Here is a 20,502-nt window from a genome sequence, read left to right as displayed (position 1 = left end):
TAGAGACGACATTTCTTATGCAGTTCATACCGTTAGCGGTTTATGGCTTAACCCGACATCTTCACATGGTAGCCGTTCGTCGGATTGTGCGGTATCTTTTGGGGACTCCCATCGGGATTATTTTTTCCACATGGCAAAACACTCAATCTAGTATCATACACTGATGCTGATTGGGCAGGATGTCCAGATTCTCGGCGATCTACAACTGGATGGTGCGTTTCTGGCTTTATGGGATTCTCTCTAAGTTAGGTTTTCCTCAAACCAACCCAACTCCCCTCCATGACGATAATACTAGTGCTATACAGATTGCTGCAAATTTAGTGTTTCATGAGAGAACAAAACATATAGAGGTTGATTGTCATTATATCCGAGATGCCTATGAAGCAAAGGTTATTACTCTGCCTCACATTCCTACCGAACATCAGGTCGCTGATCTTTTTACTAAGGCAATGACAAGACAACGACATCAGTTCCTTGTTAGCAAATTGATGCTTGTTGACTCACCAACATCAATTTGAGGGAGGGTATCAAAGGGGGTTCTTCTTAATATAGCATACCAGCCAGCATATCCCTAGATTCTCTAGATTTGTTTGTATTCCATTCCAAAATAACCTAGAGAATATCTTGTAAATATCATATAAGATATATTGTAATATCTTGTAAATATCATTTGCTATTCTATAAAAGGGACATAGGTATCTCAAGGAGAATACCGATTCACAATATTCTTGAGTCTTTGACAATCATATCTCTTTTCGTATAATGGGAATGTCTTTCTATTCAAGTCGCTTCAATATCTTTTTGCCTTTATGTGGGAATTCTCAAACCGTGGGATTTTTATTCACATTGCAAGAAATTTAAATGAGTGATCAATATAATATTCATATCTCATTGCTTTGCACAATGCTAATATTTTTTAGAATAATCGAGTGAGCGGAGCGAACGATCTTGGCAGAAAGAAAGGTTATGCGGACAAAAACCAAGTTTGTAGGTTTCTGTCTGTCTATCCTCATCTCTTATCTCTTATGTGTTCTTTCTCTTCGTCCCTCTCCCTCTCGACGCACTCTAAATCTCCACTTCTCCCTCTCTCTCTCCACTTATCCCTCCCCGCTCACGTTCCTACTGCTTAACAGTACACTAGTTTAATATAACAATACCCATTCGTAGGACGGTTCGAAATCTAATAATATTAATAACATCAAAACAGATCCAATTAAAACGCCAATGCAGAATCACACAAAATGAAACACCGTACTTACTACCAACATTCATACAAGAGGAAATAGAGTGTTGATACATTGAATGCATGGGCGTCGCATCAGAAAAATAATGAGTGTCAGAATGCCGCGAACCAGCCCGAACGTATGCTGCAATTTGAGAAAGAAACCGGCATTTAAGTAAGCATCGATACTTTGAAACCGGTCGAACCCGGTCAGCGGTTGATACTTTAAACCCGGTTCAACCAAATCTTTTAACTAATAACTGACAACACTGAAGAGGGAAAAGAGAAGCAGAGGGAAAGAGAGGGGAAGGATAATGTTGTTAACGGTCAGAGCACACTCTTCACTTTCACCCCTCCACTCAAAACTCTCTCCATATTCCAAACTTCCTGGAATCCAACGTACAACTTCAGTTTGTAGAGCTAGCTTTACTGTTGACAGAAAACCCCACTCCACTTGGAAAGTTGATATTCCCTTAAACAAAAGGTACCCAATTCTCTTCAAGATTGCTTCTTTGCACTATAGGGTGTCCTCATTTCTCATTTTTATTACTTGGATATTTCAGTTTTGTAATTTATATACATTAAATGGTTTGTTTGTGCTTCTGTTTTGCATTGTGACTAGTATATATCCTATTTTTGAACTAATTTGGTGATACCCAAGCAGTTCTCAAGTCTTATAAACGTTCAAGTATTGAAATTTTTTTAACTAGTTTTTTAGTGTGAAAACATGTAGGATTGTTTTTGAGGATGATAAACTAGTTCTATCTTATATGGACATTATCCAATATAATGAGTTCTGAGTGTTGACTGTTTGGAGTTGCTTGTTAGATGTGATGGCGCAGGTTTTGATCCGTTGGGCATCAATTCAGATGCTTCTTTTGGTTTGAATGCTGCTTGGGAAAATGTTCTATCATTCTTTTCCCAAACATTTGAGAGCACGTCGAGTACTAGAAGAGATAGATCGTCTAGTCGAGGAGTAGCAGGTTGGTTCTTAATTACTCTGTAGGCATTTTTATATTGCAATGATGGGATTTTTCAGTCATGGTCTTAATTAAGTTGTGTTTACTTTTCCAGCTTCTATTGAAGATAGTTCTATTGATTTTGGTGACTTCTTTAAAGGCCCACTACCTGGAAAGTTCCTCAAGCTTTTGGGTTTTTTAGCACTATCTCGACTTGGGATTTATGTTCCTTTAGGTGGGGTGAACCGAGATGCTTTTGTAGGTAATTTGGATCAGAACAGTCTACTGAGCACTTTGGATTCGTTTTCTGGCGGAGGCATTGGCCGGCTTGGGATATGCTCCCTTGGTATTGTTCCATTTATTAATGCCTCGATCGTATTTCAGCTTCTCACCCAGGTCTATCCTAAGTTGCAAGAACTTCAGAAAAAAGAAGGGGAAGCTGGAAGAAAGAAAATTCTTCAGTATACTCGCTATGCGTCTGTTGGATTTGCAGTAGTACAGGTGAGAAACTGTTCATTTCTTGTACTGGTTTTGTCTATTTTAAATTATGTAACTTTGATATACCATATTTTCAAAAGCGTCCATGTTGAATACGACACACGGACATTTTGGAGGTTATATATTTCAGTTTTTAGTTTATCTTCTTGTCAGTACATGTAACCATGCCAATCTTACTTAGATTCTAATAATAAGAGGGCATTAAAGTTTGGCTGATGCACTTATTATACTCTTTAAAGTGCATAATCAAGTTGGAAACATGGAATACCCGAAGATGTGAAAAACATCTAGTAGAACACCTATTCTTTGCACTTAGCAAATCATTCAAAGAAACATTTTTAGACCAAAGAAGAGGTACTTCTCTCTATGTTTTAAAGTATCTAAGGAACATTAGTAATCTGCAGAAAAAGTTTGGTGATTGTTCCCAACAGTAGATTGTCAGACCGAGTTGTTATATGGAAGACATAACCACATAGGTCTATGAATCAACCAGTTCCCTTAGTTTACACCACAAGTAGCCAAGTAGGTATAGACAGAAATCATCGTGCAGACACTTTCTGACCTATGCTTTACTCAATATTCTCATCTTTCCTTTTAGTTTATTATATAATAATGTTTTCCAGTATTCTATATGATGTGAATCATTGTTGAGACTTAAGACTTGGAGCTTAGATATTTGATATTTCTAAGTAAACCTACTTGTATATGACAGGCTATTGGTCAAGTACTATACCTCCGTCCCTATGTAAATGATTTCAGTACGCAATGGGTGCTCTCATCTGTAACACTGTTGACCCTTGGCTCAGTACTTACTACATATATTGGGGAACGAATCACTGATCTAAAACTTGGGAATGGCACATCTCTCCTGATCTTCACAAGCATTATCTCATATTTGCCGGCATCATTTGGCAGGACAGCTGCAGAGGCCTTTCAGGATGGAAACTACATTGGGCTCGTTGCTATTCTCATTTCCTTCTTTCTATTGGTACTTAGTATTGTGTATGTTCAGGTAAATTCTAGGGCTTTAGTTCTATTTGGTTTGGTGGGTAAAAGGACGATGCTAAAGTAGACCCCAATAAAGTGTTTCAGGAAGCTGAGAGGAAAATCCCACTTAACTACGCTTCAAGATATAGCAGTAAAAGTGGAGGGCTTCAAAAATCTGCATACCTACCCTTTAAGGTTTGTCCTCTGACTTCTCGTCAGCACTTCATTTTGCATAATTTAAAAGTTCTTTTGCAGAGGTTCACTTTAGTAATGAAAGGACAGCCCACATAACGGTCACGCATATGGTTTGGCGTACTTATAAGCTTTGATATACAAATAGACCTTTGAAGTACAAAAAACTAAATTAATAAAAAGAATTATATATTTTTTTTAAACGATAGAAGTAAGTTTGTTTTAACCCACAAGAGGCTGGTGGATACATCATCTGCATTGTAAGTTTGTGCAAAAATATTTTGCTAAATCAAGCTAGAGAGATTCAAACGTGTGATGTCATCGGATAAAATGTATGTTATGAGGAAAACCTGAGGCGAGGAGGAATCTCGAACTGCACCTCACCTCTAAGATGGATCAATTGATATTTATGCTTTGGAATGTAAATGGGTTAGGCTGAAGTGAGGGCCCAACTTCCCCTGAGGAAAAGAAAGGCTGCAGCTCTAACTGAAGATGTTCTTGTCCTAGACGATATAATTTATATATCAAAATGGGATATACCTTAAAACCATCTTGGAGTGGAAAGAGATCCCAAGAACTCTGCGCTTTCATATAGATACTGTGCGCATCAGATGACAATACCGGTACATGAACTGATGAACTGCCACTTTTACCTTAAGATGAGATATTACCTCCAGGTTCTGTGATCAGGAGTACATTTTGTTGGAAGCTAGTAGCCTCTATCAAGTTTATTAATATTATGTTTTATTTTATAGCTGCAAGATAATTAACTCTTTCGATCTTTCCATTATTATCATGTCTTTTGATTTTCTCTGAGCTATTGAAGGGACTTTCCTACAAATTGCAACTGTACTAAAAGTACCCTGTACCATAATATGTCAGATTGTTAGTGTGGCAAGATTAACGAGCCTTGATGGTCGAATCTTCGGCCGAGTCATAAGAGAACTCATCCTACGCAATATATGTTTTCTATATTAATCAAATAATTTTTGTTGAGCAGGTGAATAGTTCTGGAGTGATGCCAATTATATTTTCGACGTCCTCACTGGCTCTCCCTGGTACTCTAGCACGTTTCACTGGTATTGCAGCCTTGAAAAAGGCTGCAGTTTCTTTGAACCCAGGAGGTAATGGCATTGCCTTTGTAACTTATTTTCAGTTGAAGTGTGAAAAATCTTGTCTTTGTTAGTCTCTCAAACCCTGGTTTTGGAGATCCTCATTTAGTTTGATTACCCGTTACATCTGCAATGCATTAGCATTATGTGAATTACAAGAATGGTTTTGCAACTCGTCTTACTACAACATTAAGTAAACAATGGCCAGTCAAGTTGGTAGAGTAGGTCAACACGCCAGCAAGGGGATGGAAACTATTGGGCCATGCACCCGGCCGTCTTCGTAGTTATCAGGATTTAGAGTGAGACTAATGAACTACAGATTGGATACTTAAAGTTGGGTTTGAGGATAGAAGGCGTCATCTTGAAGTTGATATGATACATACCACACATTTGGGGAAGACCACAGGTTGTCTTAAACTATATCAATTTCCACCCTTGTGGTTTACTTTTTTTCTTTAAACAAAAAATATATTTATTGATATGAAAAATAAATCAAACAAATGATTTGGAGGTCAAGCGCGCTACAAATTGCGCCGCTAGCCCTTTTGAATAGCAAAACCAAACCTCCTAAACACACACACACACACATATATAAGCTAAGACACTAGAAGCCTGATAGGTGCAAATCCCTCAAGTCGTTAAGAGCTTGTGTTCAAAGTGATATATAGAAATCAGAAGATCCATGGTGTTGAGATTACATTTTATTAGTTATTTGCATCTAATTGACCCAGTAATGGTGCCTCGTAGGTTGAAAATCTTGAAATCATCATAGCACTAACCCAAGGACTATCTTTTAGGTGCTTTGTATCTGCCTACCAATATACTGTTGATAGCATTCTTCAATTACTATTACACTTTTCTACAATTGGACCCCGATGATGTAAGCGAGCAGCTGAAGCGCCAAGGTGCATCAATTCCACTTGTTAGGCCTGGGAAAAGCACAGCAGCATTTATTAAAACAGTAAGTTTCCTTCTTATTGTTAATAATAATGTCATGACGTGAGCCTGAAATGTTGTTTTTTTTCCCGCTGCATCACAAAGACTAGTTTTAAGTTGGATCATTTGCTTAACAGTGAGCAGTGAGCAGCATCTCAATTGTAATTTTGTCATCCATTTATGCCTTTTTGTCTTATTGTACTTGGAATAAAAATAATTTAGTCATTAAAATAGTTAACATTATCACAATAGTGCATTCAAAAAAGAGTCCAAGAAGAGTCTTAGTAAATAATAATCTCATGATCTGAACCTGAGAGTATATTATTATTCAATGTGGCATCACAAAAGCTCTCCTCTGCAGTATTAAGTCGGGTCATTTGCATACAGTAAGAAACCGTAAATCACCATCCTTCCTGATATATGTTAAAAACATGATCAAATTATCAAGATGTGAATGAAGTAAATAAGGTCCTTGTCATTGGCACCTAGTCATTTTTGGAAGCAGCAGCACAAACGATTAGTCAAAACATTTATGTTGGTAGTCGTAGGTCAACTTGTCAATAAATTAGTCACAGCGTGCTACCTTCTTTTAAAATTGTGTATCTCCATTTGGAGTCAAACAACAACCAACATAATCCATCTGCTTCTTTAAAAATTTGTAGTTTTCACTTTATATATGCATGTTTGCTAGCCACTACACTAACTTAAAATGTACACAAGACAAGAATATAAAAAAGGAAGTTTTCATCCTCCACCCCCAGTTCATCATCCTTTTGAGAAACAGAAATAAAATCTATTACCTTGTTTTCTATAATGCAGTTAATGGATAGTAAGCTAAAATGCCAATGAAATCAAGCTTTTTTTTTTACAAATATTGACCTCATCTAGAGGTTTTATTATAATTACTTGAAATCAAGATATGGATTTTACCTTGTTTTACAAATGCAGGTTCTAAGTCGCATCTCAGTTTTGGGTTCTGCCTTTTTGGCTGTACTGGCTGCTGGTCCTGCTGTGATTGAACAAACAACTCACTTGACTGCTTTTCGTGGATTTGCCGGCACATCTGTTCTCATTCTTGTAGGGTGTGCTACTGACACGGCTAGAAAAGTTCAAGCTGAGATAATATCGCAGAAGTACAAGAACATAGAATTTTATGATATTGACAAATAGAGCCCATAAGATAAAAATCTTCAGAAAATGGGGTGGCGGATTTATTACTGTAAAAACATGTAAAATTGGTTGTATTGTGTAAAATTGGTTGACCTGTACCCAGAGCACAGACCGAGTTTTTGCCTTTCTCGGTTTACAGCGTTGTGTAATTTCTTCATTCTAATGTACATAACATTGTACACAACGTTACTTTTCTGTTTTCAGCTTGAGAAGTCAGAATTAAATGAAGCAAGAGCCTTAATTAAAATTCGAAACCTTTTCAAAAGGTCTGATACTTATTTTGTTGTAATGTGAAATGTCACTTGTATCAAGTTGTCAGTTATAATATTTGTATGAGCTATTGTAGAAATTCTGTATTATTCAGAGAAACTATTGTTGGGAGATTTCACTAGAAAGTCACACCTCAATCTAGTTACTTTCTATCCCAAATGATTTCAACTTGGAGTTCACACCAAGGAAATCACCCACCCAAGACTTTGGTAGTTATCACAACAACCTCAACAAAGCAAAACCACTAACTTATCATCACCCTTCATAGCAACAATAATAATGGAAGTAAATATGCAAGGAGACACAAAGATTTAGGTGGTTCGGTAAATGTTACCTACATCCACACACAAGAGCCGAGTTTCCTTTATATCAAAGATTGGAGAGTTTACAAGAGATCAAGAATCAATAAGAAGAGGCCTCACTCAAACCCTAGCTCAATAGAGCTCCCACAATACCCTAGAAATGAATCTCTCAAAGTTGTACCTCAAAACCCTAATCTATTTTCTTTATATATGTGTACATAGACAAAGGGGAAGTAAAATGGGCTTGGGCCTCAAGCACGAAGCCGCTGGGCTTCATAGGTGGCCGAGCCCATCAGAGCTTCGAAATAGAGCCGAGTCCGCGCCAGATGGCCTTCTTCAACGGTCATGAGCGGCTTCATGGCTTATAGATGATGGCCTTGGCCCCTCTTCATCAGAACCAGGGTGAGTGTGGTATACGGACACCGGAGCAAAGCTCGACGGTTCCAACAAACCCAACAATCTCCCACTTGGAACCTTCGAGATGCTTCATGCACATCACATCTCAATTGTAACAACTCAATCCAAATCCAAAAAACTAAAGAAACACTCGGCTCATTCATCATGGTCTTCAAGCAAGAAGACCCACCGAAGTTGAACACAACTTCAACTTCTCGATAAGCCGCGCCTTGGGTCAACATATCCGCCGGATTCTCACTCCTTGGATCTTCTCAAGTGCCAAGACCTCATCCTCCAACGAGATCGGATAAAATGATACAGGAGACCAATGTGTTTTGGTCCTAGAATGAAAGGCGGAATTCTTGGCAAGATGTATAGCACTCGTACATCACCGTGTAACACACTTCTCTCTTGCTTCATCCCAAGCTCTTCCATCAATCCACGTAACGGATCATCTCTTTGCTTGCCTGCAGAACGCCACATACATACGTGGTAGACAAAGCAACAATCTTCAGAATGGCGAAATCCAACTTCGGCTGCGGTAGCACCTCTTTGTAAAGACATAACCGGTGAGTGCTTCTTCCTGCGATCTACCTCTCCGCAAAGTCGGCATCCACATACCGCGCAGTTCACAACACCCCTTCCATAACATAGGCATTTCTCAGTAGTACCTCCGAGATATCTCAATATCCACTTCACGGCTTCCCAATAAAATCCGGCGGCTCCCGGCTGGGCTATATCGGACGTGTGCAAACCATGGCATACATAAGACTTCCAATGGCAGAGGCGATGGTACCTTAGCCATGAAGTTTCTTTCCTCAACTTGATCTTGGGAGAGTGTTCCTTGGACAACTTGAAGTGGATCGCCAAAGGTGTGCAAACCGGTTTCAGACTACCCATCTTGAACCTCTTGATTACCTTACCGATATACTTTCACTGAGACAACTCAGAATACCTTTTGCCTATCTCTTCGATCCTCATCCCTAGAATCTGTTTTCATTTGCACCCAAGTCCTTCATAGAGAACTCACTTGCTAACTTCTCTTTCAATCTCCGATTTCGACATATCGGAACTTCATTACTAACATATCATCAACATATAGCAGCGGGGATGATGTAGGTCGAGTCGAACCTCTTGAAGTAGCAACAATGGTCGGCCACAGACTTATAGTAGCCATTTCCTTGCATGAAGTTATCAAACTTCTGTACCCTTTGCCTAGGGGCTTGTTTCAAACCATACAAGCTCTTTTCGAGCCCTGCATACCATATTCTCTTTACCGCTTCTTGATGAAACCCTCCGGTTCTTTGCATGTAAATTTCCTCAACTAGGTCACCATGGAGGAAGGCGGTTTTAACATCCAACTGCTCAAGATACAAATCTTCATTTGCAACAATACTCAACACCGAAGAATAGTATTCGGGTTTCACCATTGGAGAATATCTCTGTGAAGTCAATGCCGCGCTTCTGCTGAAAACCCCTTGACTACTAGCCTTGCCTTGTACCTCACGGGAACCATCATGTTCCTCTTTGACTCTAAACACCCATTTGTTCGTAGAGCCTTCTTGCCCATGGGTAGTTTGGCTAACTCCCCGTGCGCCACGGAGATGAGGGACTTCATCTCATCTTGCATAGCAAGCTCCCACTTGCTTGCATCACTCACCTCCAATGCTTCATCATAGCATTGAGGCTCGCCACCATCGATGTAAGTAGCAAGTAATTCACATAGGTGGAGGCGGATATCTCGAACTTCGGTACATGTGGCTGGATGTCTTCCTTGGGGCATGAGGTGGAGATGGACTTCGGTGGTGTAGTATCCTCATCATTCTCTGAGTCACTACTACTGTCATCCTCTGACTGTGGGGCTCCCACTATACCACGACTTACATCGAAGTCTTCCAACTCAACATACTCTGTGCCTCTCTCTGTACCCGATTCCTTGGTTTGTGCTTCATCTCTGTCCTTATACATCACCTTTTCATTAAACACAACATCTCTACTACGAATGATTTTCCGATTTTGATCATCCCAAAAGCGATACCCAAAATCATCACCGCCATAGCCGATGAAGGTGCACTTTAGTGACTTAGCATCAAGCTTGCTTCTAGCTTGGTCACTAATGTGAACATAGGACACACAACCAAACACCTTCAAATGGGAAAGGTTCACATCCTTCCCGCTCCACACTTCCTCTGGAATCTTAAAATCCAAAGGCACTGATGGTCCTCTATTGATCGGGTAAAGCTGGCATTGCTAACACTTTCGCCAGAATGCTTGGGCAAGCCTGCTAGTGTACGCATACACCTAGCTCTCTCTGTCAGTGTTCTATTCATCCGCTCTGCAACCCCATTCTGCTGAGGTGTCCCTGGCAAAGTCTTTTCCATCTTGATGCCATTGTCAGCACAGTACTTCTTAAACCCTGAATCCTCATACTCTCCACCGTTGTCGGATCTCAGCTTCTTTACTTTCAAGCTTGTCTCATTCTCAACCATGGCCTTCCAAGTCTTGAACACTTCAAATACTTCTGACTTGTGTCTCAAGAAATAGACCCACACCTTCCTAGTATGGTCATCAATGAAAGTCACAAAATATGACTTTCCGCCAAGTGAAGAGACATTAGCTGGCCCCCAGACATCTGTATGTATCAACTCAAGCCTTCTAGCTTTCGGAGTCTGACCCATTCTCTGAAAACTCACCCGCTTCTGCTTTCCAAATACCGGTTCTCCACGAAGTCAATTTCAAATGATCAGTAACTTTGGGAGTTTACGAGGAAAGAGTGAAGGATTTTCATTCCTTTCTCACTCATGTGACCAAGTCTGCGGTGCCAAACATTCGGATCCTCTTTGCCATGTGCCACGGCAATCGACTCACAACCATGTGCAGTCATGTAGAGAGTACCATCTTTCTTACCATTTGCAACAATCAATGAACCCCGAGACCTTCCAAGTATCACCAAGAAAGATCAGAATAAATCCTTCCTTGCCAATTGCCCCACAGAAATCAAATTCTTCCTCAAATCCGGAACATGTCTGACGTCCCTCAATAACCATGACGAGCCATTCATCTTGATATGCACATCACCCTTGCCGACAATGTCACAAGGTTGGTCATCACCGAGAAAGACCGTTCCAAGGTCACCCCCGGTGTAGTTCTCAAGGAACTCTCGATGTGAGGTAGCATGGAAAGATCTTGGCCGGAATAAAGTACCCAAGACTCCTTCTTGTGCTCCATCGAACATATCAAAGCGTCATCTACCATCTCAACAACATTAGCTTCTTGATTCTTTTTCTTGTTCTTATTAATGTTGTTGTTGTTTTTGGTCTGCGGGCAATTGGGGCTATAGTGGCCAGGCCTACCACAATTATAGCACACCACTTCACTTATGTCTCGAGGTTTGTGTTCAACGCTTTGCAATTGGGAGGCTTGAGATTTCGATCTCCCCTCCACTTTTTCTTACTACGACTCTGTTTGACTTTCTTCCCTACTTTCGATTTTCAATGCCGACCACGAAGTTGATCCCGGCGATGACGGACAATCGTCTCCGGATTTCCTCGGTTAGTACCATACTAACAACGCGTGCTCAAACTTCAACTTGGTCATTCCCCGCAGAGCCACTAATAGCCGCCATAGTGACTCCAACTTGGAGGCAATTGTCCAAATATCGCCAAAGCTAGCACCTCATCATCGAATGTAATCTCAACCGACTCAATTGGTCCTTAGTTTGGTTGAATTCATTTAGGTGATCCTTGAAGGAGGTCCCTCCAACATTTTCATACTAAATAGCTTGGTGATCAAATAGACTTTGTTCGGCCGAGGGTTGTTCATACATCGTAGTAAGTGCCTCCATGAGAGACTTAGCCCGTCTTCTCCGATCTTAATATTGAAGGCTACCGACTTGAAAGACTCAATCGGATTTGGCCAAGGCCTTTCTATCTTGCAAATCCCATTTATCTTGCGGAATCTCATCGGGCTTCTCACATATCAATGTTTCCATCAAATTCTTTTGATAGAGAACATCCTCAATTTGCATCTTCCAATAGCCGAAGTTTGTTCCGTCAAACTTCTCTATCTTGTAGCTTTCCTTTTCGGTCGTCATGACTCCCACTGAACCAAAACAACGGTGGAGAACTTCTCAGAGGAATTTCTTCAAACACCTAGCTCTCTCTGTGCTAAAGGTGGAGTCTTTCCTCACACACCTTGTTCCAATGATTCAAAACCGGGCTCTCGATACCACTTGTTGGGAGATTTCACTAGAAAGTCACACCTCAATCTAGTTACTTTCTATCCCAAATGATTTCAACTTGGAGTTCACACCAAGGAAATCACCCACCCAAGACTTTGGTAGTTATCACAACAACCTCAACAAAGCAAAACCACTAACTTATCATCACCCTTCATAGCAACAATAATAATGGAAGTAAATATGCAAAGAGACACAAAGATTTAGGTGGTTCGGTAAATGTTACCTACATCCACACACAAGAGCCGAGTTTCCTTTATATCAAAGATTGGAGAGTTTACAAGAGATCAAGAATCAATAAGAAGAGGCCTCACTCAAACCCTAGCTCAATAGAGCTCCCACAATACCCTAGAAATGAATCTCTCAAAGTTGTACCTCAAAACCCTAATCTATTTTCTTTATATATGTGTACATAGACAAAGGGGAAGTAAAATGGGCTTGGGCCTCAGTTCGAGCACGACCTTAGCGCTGGGTAGGTGGTGTGGCCCTCTTCAATATAGAGCTTGAGCGTTGAGTCCGCTTCTTAGGTGTGAGATAGGCGCTTCTTCAAACGGTCATGGCCTGGCCTTATAGATGGCTAGAGTATCCCTCTTCATCGAGAACCGGGGTGAGTGTGGTATCACGGACACCGGAGCAAAGCTCGACGGTTCCAACAAACCCAACAACTATGAACTTTTTATCCGTCTAAATATTATTTTGACGAGGAATACTAAAATTTGGATGGGAAGATAGTCACTTATCTGTTTGCTATGTTCGAGTAGCTGGGGCTGTCGGTAACTCTCTTAGCTGAACAAATACCTGGCCCCTTTTTGCGGGCAGAGTATGTATGCGGTTAGGCAGACCCTCCCCACAAGTATGTTCTAGATGCCAAATTTACATTCTAACGTTGATTATGCATTCCTCAATTAGCATCATTACTAAGGTGTTCATTCGCCTTCATCCCTTCTGACAGTCCTGACTCCAGAGTTACCAGAAGGAAAAAATTGGAGATGAATCTTCTGTAAGACAAAACAAAAATAATAAAAAGGAAATAAAAATCACTGTTATCACACTATCACGTATATAATGATTGAGTTTTGACGCTTTGAATCTTGACTGCTGATTCAGTCATCAGTATGGGCAAAGCATGTTTTCCCGTGTCCCCTGCTTTATGTGCGAGCATGCCAGGTTTTCCCCAGAGCATATCTGATAATTTGCAAGCTACTCTTTACGCCGGATTGAAGCAAGAGCCGTGTTGAACATTGCACTGCTATCAGAATTGTTAACCCTGGCTACCTATCTCAAAATCTCAATAACTTATATATTGATAATACATCAAAATACAAACTTTTCCAGTCCTCAGAATCAAATTTTTTACACAATGCCTCGTTCTATGTGAGGATTCCCTCATTCCCTTGCTCTTACCAAAACAAATCCTTTAGAGGTTGAGTTGGGCGTATAAATGGCCAAACTAAGCCTCCAGCGATTTAGGAAACTAATCATCTTCAATTCTTCATGAAGGCTCAGCAAAGAAATCTGACTCGTCAGGCTTCTGTAACTTGCTCATCTCAGTACACTTGGTTTTCTGAGCTCCTCTCCGTGTGTTTGCAGCGAACATTGAAGCGATTATTGCGACTCCAAGGTTCTGTTTGTCCTGAGAAGAATTCGCCAAGGGATGCCATCGGCTTCCTCCTCATGACTTGTTTCATACGCCATATGTTCATCTGAAGCATAATGAAAGGACTCCTGCATGCTGAGGTACTTGGTCATCTTTCTCCTCTTAAGCCGACGCCAGGCAGTTTGTATGAAGCAGGCTGCCCAAGTCCTCCAATGGTGTGAATAGAAGCGGAAGGTATGCTGCAGTTTCTTACTATGGAGGTGCCTAAATTGGTTGGCGACAAACTTAAGATCTTCAGCTCGCAGTGCGAAGGCCTCCACCTCAACAAGAGCTTTAACTGTCCTTGTTGAAGAAGGCAAGTTCAGGGAGGACTTTGGAAGCAATGCCCAGGCAAGGAGCTCCTCTCCAACAAAGTCGCCAGGTCTCAGGGTTATTGAATTGAAAAAACCAGTCCGGCCTCCATTTGTAGTAGAGCTCTCCAATCTCCCTCTGATAATAAAGAGCATTTCTGATACTGGGTCACCCTCACGAACAATGTAGGTGTATTCGGTGTTCAAGGATGAAACTAGCCGCTCACATATGGCATCCTGCATCCATCTGCGAGAAAAAGGGAACCTGCAAATGGGGACCAGCAGACAAATAATTAAACTAGTGACACAATTTATGAAGTTCATTTGCACTATCCTACATTGTTGTGACTTGTAAGCATTTATGCATCTTGATGAGGAATACCAAGATGCATCATCTCCATCAGGTGCAAGGAGACTTATACTCGCTATACGATCTACCCTAACTAGGACATATCCGCCCCAAATTGTGCACAAAAAGATTTTTAACCATTTCTCTTTTATCTTTATTATCTTATTATTAAAATTATTTTCAGCCAAAGACAGCAGCAAAAACTATCGAAGAATTATCAGGTTTATTACATTCTCCATTTGTTGTCAAGTGGGAAAGATACAACTTCCACTATTGAAGAATCCTCCACAATTTTTAAAGGATATGCTTGAATCAAGGGGACCAAGAAGCACTCATTTTATTGAAAACATAAGATAATATAATTCGATCTTTACTTTCACATCAATGGGTGGAAAAATAGACTATGCAAGTAACAATGGTGGTGGTCCATATGTCTTCAGAATTTATGGACAAAATTACCATAAAATCGGATCGTTACTTCCAACAGGGGATAAACCAAAGTTTACGCAGCTTTATATATATAGCACAAAGAACGAGGTGTCCAATAGGTTAAGTGCTTTGCCCAATCAAGCACTCGAACAAACATTTGATGGTAGTATAGTTGAAGGATTGATAACAATGCTGAATGCGGAAAATGAAATTGCAAAGGCCTTCCGAATGGCACGAGATAGGTTCAATGAAGAAGACTACATACCTGTACGCATTAGACTCATCGGCACACGCTCAAAAGATGCAAGACAGTACAACCTGCCTACATCTACTGAAGTAGTAGCACTGATGCTTGGAAATGGAGTTGAATTTCATCATCGAGATATAGTTGTTGAACACCAAGAAGAAGGCCTCAAACGAATTACTAAACATTATCCTAGCTTCATGGCAATATAATATCCTTTTTTTTTCCATACGGTGAAAACGGCTACACATTCGATATTTTGTATCGAGGAGAAGAAAAAATATCAGAAAATCACCGCTACACAGTTAGCATGCAAGCATATTATGCCTTTAGACTTCAACATAGAGAAAATGAGGGTCAGACTTTAGTCAGAGGTGGTAAAATAAAACTTCAATTTCTGGTCGATATATACAAATGTGTAGAAGAAGAAAGACTTGATTGGTTCAAACAAACAAATCAATAATCGAAGCGAGAACTATATAAGAATATAGTTGACTCAGTGCACGCTGGAGACACAGATGCAAGATTAGTCGGAAAACGTTTAGTTTTGCCTTTTACATATACTGGTGGGCCATGTACATGGTGCAGAATTATCAGGATGCCATTGCTATATGCAGATGGGCGAGACCTCCAGATCTATTCATCACATTCACTTGCAATCCAAAGTAGAATGAAATTAAACTTGCAAGAGTTGAAGGTATAAAATCCGAATACTGTCCCGAAGTTGTAGTTAGAGCGTTTAAGATAAAAGTGGATCAGATTATGAAGGACCTCAAAGAAGAAGAACACTTTGGCAAAGTTATGGCAGGTAATTTTAAATTTTTTTACATCTTAATTTTATTTGTGTGATGCCTAAACTATGTAACTCTTGGCTTGAAAACATCTTATTCATCCTTTTTTCTCCATAAATTATTCAATTTTATTTTATTTTATTTTTTGTTGGTTTTACTTTTTTTCCTTCTAAAATTTAATTGAGTTGGTACAGTCAGACAGACAGTCAGTATGTAAGATGTTAATATGTTTATGGTTGACAAACACCGATCAAGAAAATGTCTATGATTGTCATTTTGTCAAAATAATTTGTCAAATTTGTGCAATGCTACTAATAGGGAGAATATTACTATTTAGAGTTTCACAGCAATGCTTTTAATGCTTTTAGATTTGTTAATTATGGTCATGGAAGGATGTTCATTTCAGAGTTAAGTTTGTAAAATTGGGAAATGTATTTGATTTTCCATGGCATGCTTCTCAGCTATACCTTTGTTGAGTTATTTGTTAGGCTTAGAATTAATGTGTCAGTCTATGGTTTACATGTATGATTAATCTGGAGTAACAGTAGGTTTGCCACTAAAATAGTGCATCACACGATCACTGGAAAATAGAGAAATAACCTGTTCGAAAGTAATACACACAAAAGAGGTAGACATAAGGTACATACACATCAGCATATTCAAACAATTGTAAAGCAGTAGCCTTACCTTAAGCCCAAAGGAAACATAAAACAGTAGCAGACGCCAAGTGCCAAAGAGACCCACAAATAAGCCTGACACTGATAAAAATTTACCATGTGGATCAACAGGCCTTCTGGTTTTCATCGTGTCAGTAGGTAAACCTTAAGCATAATCCTATATAAAAGTAAATAATTCATAATAGATTATTACAATAAACATGAAGAGCAGAAAAATCTAGATTCATTCCTTCTCTTTTCTGTCAGATGGTAGTAATTTAATCTTAACATATAGAGTCTAATACATAAATAATGTATCTCTATGAGAGGGAGACCAAATGGTTCTACCAGAGCTAAATTGATGAAGACTCTTTAACAAGACGAACATTTTTGAAAGTGTTATCAGAGCACAAAAGGCCTAACTATGTCAAACAGTATATCTATTAGAATGATTAATTAATGTCAACACGATACCTTTGTCTTAGTAGCCATGCAATATACCTTAGGAGAAACACCCTCAGCTCAGACCCTACAAGTGCTATTTGTGAGTTCGAGAACTCCTAAGAACAACCAAGCTCTTCTTTAACTCTCTATTATGTCGTCTCTGTTATCAAAGAATGCTCTCTCTTTTGGAGATACCTACCCTTAGCAACAGTTAGGACTTTATTTTTAGGAACTTTACAACTTCTTGCAACCATGCAAGTTTTATTTGCAGCAGTCTTGCTACATCCTTTCAGAACTTCACAAGCCAACAAACTTGCAGTATCGTCATAGGAGATTCTTGTTCCTTTTCTCTTTCTCGGGTTTACATAATCTTTCCTCTGAACTTGAACATCACCTTCTTTGGATGATGTACCGATTGTTCTGTCCGAATACTTTAAGTATTAATGTGTCAGTTTATTTGTCAGGCTTAGAATTAATGTGTCAGCCTATCGTTTTTAAACTATTTATTGGATAGGGAAATGAAGCCGTAGTAATTTTTGTTTTCTCTCCGCCTGACTCCCCTCTCTTCTACAACTTAGAAGTTGATTAATGGCTCGAGTCATGGCTGTTTTAGGATTGTTTATCTTAGATTGAGGATTATTACATTGATTATTTGATGACATGATTTTGTTGTGAGGATTAACTTAGTTTAACGTTGAGGACTTTGTTGCCCTCATTCTACTTCCATTTGTGTTCCATTTGTGTTCTATTGCTGTGTTCCAAACATATACCATGGGACAGGATAGCGTATATAATAATTGCTCACTTGAAGATAGGTGACCTGGTCTTATAGAGTAGATACATACAACATATATATACGTGAAGCTACTAAGCATCAACTTAATTAGAATGATCCGTGAGCAGAATTTTCTTAAAATACCACGTGTGCATCAGCTACTTTCACTATATCTGGGTTATGTGGGATGTGGATTCAAAAAATTATCTCGGTTATGCAGAACTTTATATACTATACTCCTTTCTTAGACATAGTAGTTTTATACAAACAAATTTGTAAATTTTCATGTGATATATTGGTATCAAGAATTCATATTTATTTACTTTTAAATTTGAATTTTGCAGCAATCTATGTTATTGAATTCCAAAAACGAGGTCTACCACATGCTCACATACTACTTTGGTTGCACCCTGATGACAAGCCTTCTACACTAGCTGACATTGATAAGATTATATCAGCTGAACTTCAGACAAAAATGATGACCCGTTGTTATATGAAATTGTCTTAGACAATATGATTCACAGTCCATGTGGAAAGCTAGAAAAGAATTCACCTTGCATGAAGGAATGAAAATGTACCAGACTTTATCTAAAAGAATTATGCGAAGAAACTACATTCGATGACAATGGATTTGCAAAGTACATGAGAAGACCAGGTAAAACAGCTACAAAAAAAATGGAAGAAGAAGACTTTCACCGTTGATAACATATGGGTTGTTCCTTATAATCCAGCTCTTTCAATGAAATATGGAGCACACATCGTGGAGTTCTGTAATAGAAGTCGAATGGTCAAGTATCTCTTCAAATACTTGAGCAAAGGTCAAGATAGATCCACTACTGTTGTTGAGACTGATACCACTGTCGAAAACACATAAACCGAAGAAACAATAATACAAGTTGATGAAAAATTCAAAGATTCTTAGACGGTCGGTATGTATCTGCACATGAAGCTTGTTGGAGATTATTTGGATACGATATCCAATATCGATACCCACCTGTTGAGAGACTACCATTCTATCTTGAAGGCGAACATATGGTGTTCTATCATGATGATGACAACACAGATGAAGTCATCACCCGTGAAAGTGCAAAGAAAACCAAATTTACAGAGTGGATGCGCTATAACCAATTACATGAAGATGGTAGACACATGAGGTATGTTGATTTCCCATTAAAATTTGTTTGGGTTGATTCTCTGAAATATTGGCAATTAAGATAGAAAGGAGTAAAAATCGGAAGGATCTTTTATGCACATCCGATGTCAGGAAATGGTTTTATTTGCGAATGGTATTAAATGTTCAAAAAGGTGCAACGTCATATAAAGATCTCAGAACTATCAATGGCAAGGTGTATGAGGATTTCAAATCAACATGTGTTGCACTTGGACTGTTGCAAAATGATGACGAATGGAACGATGCAATCGTTGAAGCAAGTCAATGGGCTTGTAGTGCTTCCTTGAGGTAGTTATTTGCGACACTATTAGTTTTCTGTGAGGTGAGTGAACCTTTGGTTCTATGGAACAAACATTGGGAGTTGTTTACAGACGACATATTGGACAAAGAAAGAACTCGGGCAAATGACGGTGATATGATTTTAACACCTGAAGAGCTTAGAAACCATGCGCTGACTGAGATTGACAGATTACTGAAACAAGTAAATCGTCAACTGAAGGATTTTAAGATATCGTTCAAAAATATGAGGTCAGAACCTAGAGACCCAGATAGAATCATCACGGAAGAACAAGAAAATAGTCGCAATGAAATGCACCAACAATTTCATGAAATGCAAAACTACCTAAATCATGACTAGAGGACTATATATGATCGATGAAATTATAAATGCAGTCAATACAAACTCAGGTGGGGTTTATTTTGTCTATGGAGGAGGAGGGACTGGCAAGACATTCCTCTACAATACCATACTGACCCAACTGCGGCCAAAAGGGAAAATAGCCATTGCAGTTGCTTCTTCGAGAATAGCATCTCTACTTTTTCCAGGTGGAAAGACAACACATTCAAGATTTAAAATCCCAATAGAATTTGATGAGTACTCAACTTGCAATATAAGTCAAAACACCATGCTGGCTAGACTTATTCAATGAGTTGATCTTATAGTATGGGAGGAAGCTCCTATGACCCACATGCATGATTTTGAGGCAGTAGACAGGACACTGAAAGATCTAATGGGCAAAGAAAATGAAAACAAGATCTTTGGAGGTAAAATTATTCTGCTAGGGGGAGATTTCAGGCAGATTTTACCTGTCATTCCAAGAAGTACAAGGGAATTAATAATTTCTTCATCGATAAACAGATCACATATTTAGCACCATTACAAAGTCTTCAAGGCAACTAGAAACATTCGCTTAGAGAATGTGGATTCTTCATTGGCGTCAGATTTTAGCAAGTGGGTATTAGACCTCGGAGAAGAAAACTTACCTGGCATTTCCATATTCGAAGGTAAAGAAAAAAATTGGATCCAAATTCCTAATAATCTTCTTATTCCCCCTGGCGATGACAGCATAAGTGATATCGTGTCAAGTATTTACAAAGATTTACCATCAAAATACATGGATGACAACTACTTCAGT

The 20,502-nt window shown here is 39.2% G+C and overlaps 2 protein-coding genes and 1 pseudogene across 2 annotated transcripts; 2 read left to right on the top strand and 1 right to left on the bottom strand.

Annotated features, from left to right (window-relative positions):
* Positions 1 to 1,488: 1,488 nt before the first annotated feature.
* On the top strand, positions 1,489 to 7,341 carry SCY1 (SECY homolog 1). The gene is made up of 8 exons (XM_086601038.1): positions 1,489 to 1,706; positions 2,051 to 2,205; positions 2,297 to 2,682; positions 3,392 to 3,691; positions 3,772 to 3,861; positions 4,859 to 4,982; positions 5,768 to 5,931; positions 6,855 to 7,341. The coding sequence occupies exons 1-8, from the start codon at positions 1,537 to 1,539 to the stop codon at positions 7,074 to 7,076; spliced, it is 1,611 nt and encodes a 536-aa protein (XP_086457164.1). The 5' UTR covers positions 1,489 to 1,536; the 3' UTR covers positions 7,077 to 7,341.
* Positions 7,342 to 13,495: 6,154 nt separating this feature from the next.
* Positions 13,496 to 14,816, bottom strand: LOC147508605 (cyclic nucleotide-gated ion channel 17 pseudogene; annotated as a pseudogene).
* Positions 14,817 to 14,961: 145 nt separating this feature from the next.
* On the top strand, positions 14,962 to 15,462 carry LOC147508604 (uncharacterized). Its single transcript, XM_086597420.1, has one exon. It carries the CDS (start codon positions 14,962 to 14,964, stop codon positions 15,460 to 15,462), a length of 501 nt encoding a protein of 166 aa, XP_086453546.1.
* The last annotated feature ends 5,040 nt before the right edge of the window (positions 15,463 to 20,502 follow it).

This window comes from Coptis chinensis, chromosome 3 (genome assembly GCF_015680905.1).
Source record: "Coptis chinensis isolate HL-2020 chromosome 3, ASM1568090v1, whole genome shotgun sequence".
NCBI classification, from domain to species: Eukaryota; Viridiplantae; Streptophyta; class Magnoliopsida; order Ranunculales; family Ranunculaceae; genus Coptis; species Coptis chinensis.
This window is presented reverse-complemented; position numbering and strand designations above follow the sequence as displayed.

Bases quoted from the DNA above. Each gene is read 5' to 3' on its own strand.
- LOC147508604 (XM_086597420.1), top strand. From the start codon at position 14,962: ATGGGTGGAAAAATAGACTATGCAAGTAACAATGGTGGTGGTCCATAT.
- SCY1 (XM_086601038.1), top strand. From the start codon at position 1,537: ATGTTGTTAACGGTCAGAGCACACTCTTCACTTTCACCCCTCCACTCA. The intron at 4,983-5,767 runs GTAATGGCATTG...ACTATCTTTTAG, and splicing joins AGTTTCTTTGAACCCAGGAG to GTGCTTTGTATCTGCCTACC. The intron at 5,932-6,854 runs GTAAGTTTCCTT...TTACAAATGCAG, and splicing joins CAGCAGCATTTATTAAAACA to GTTCTAAGTCGCATCTCAGT.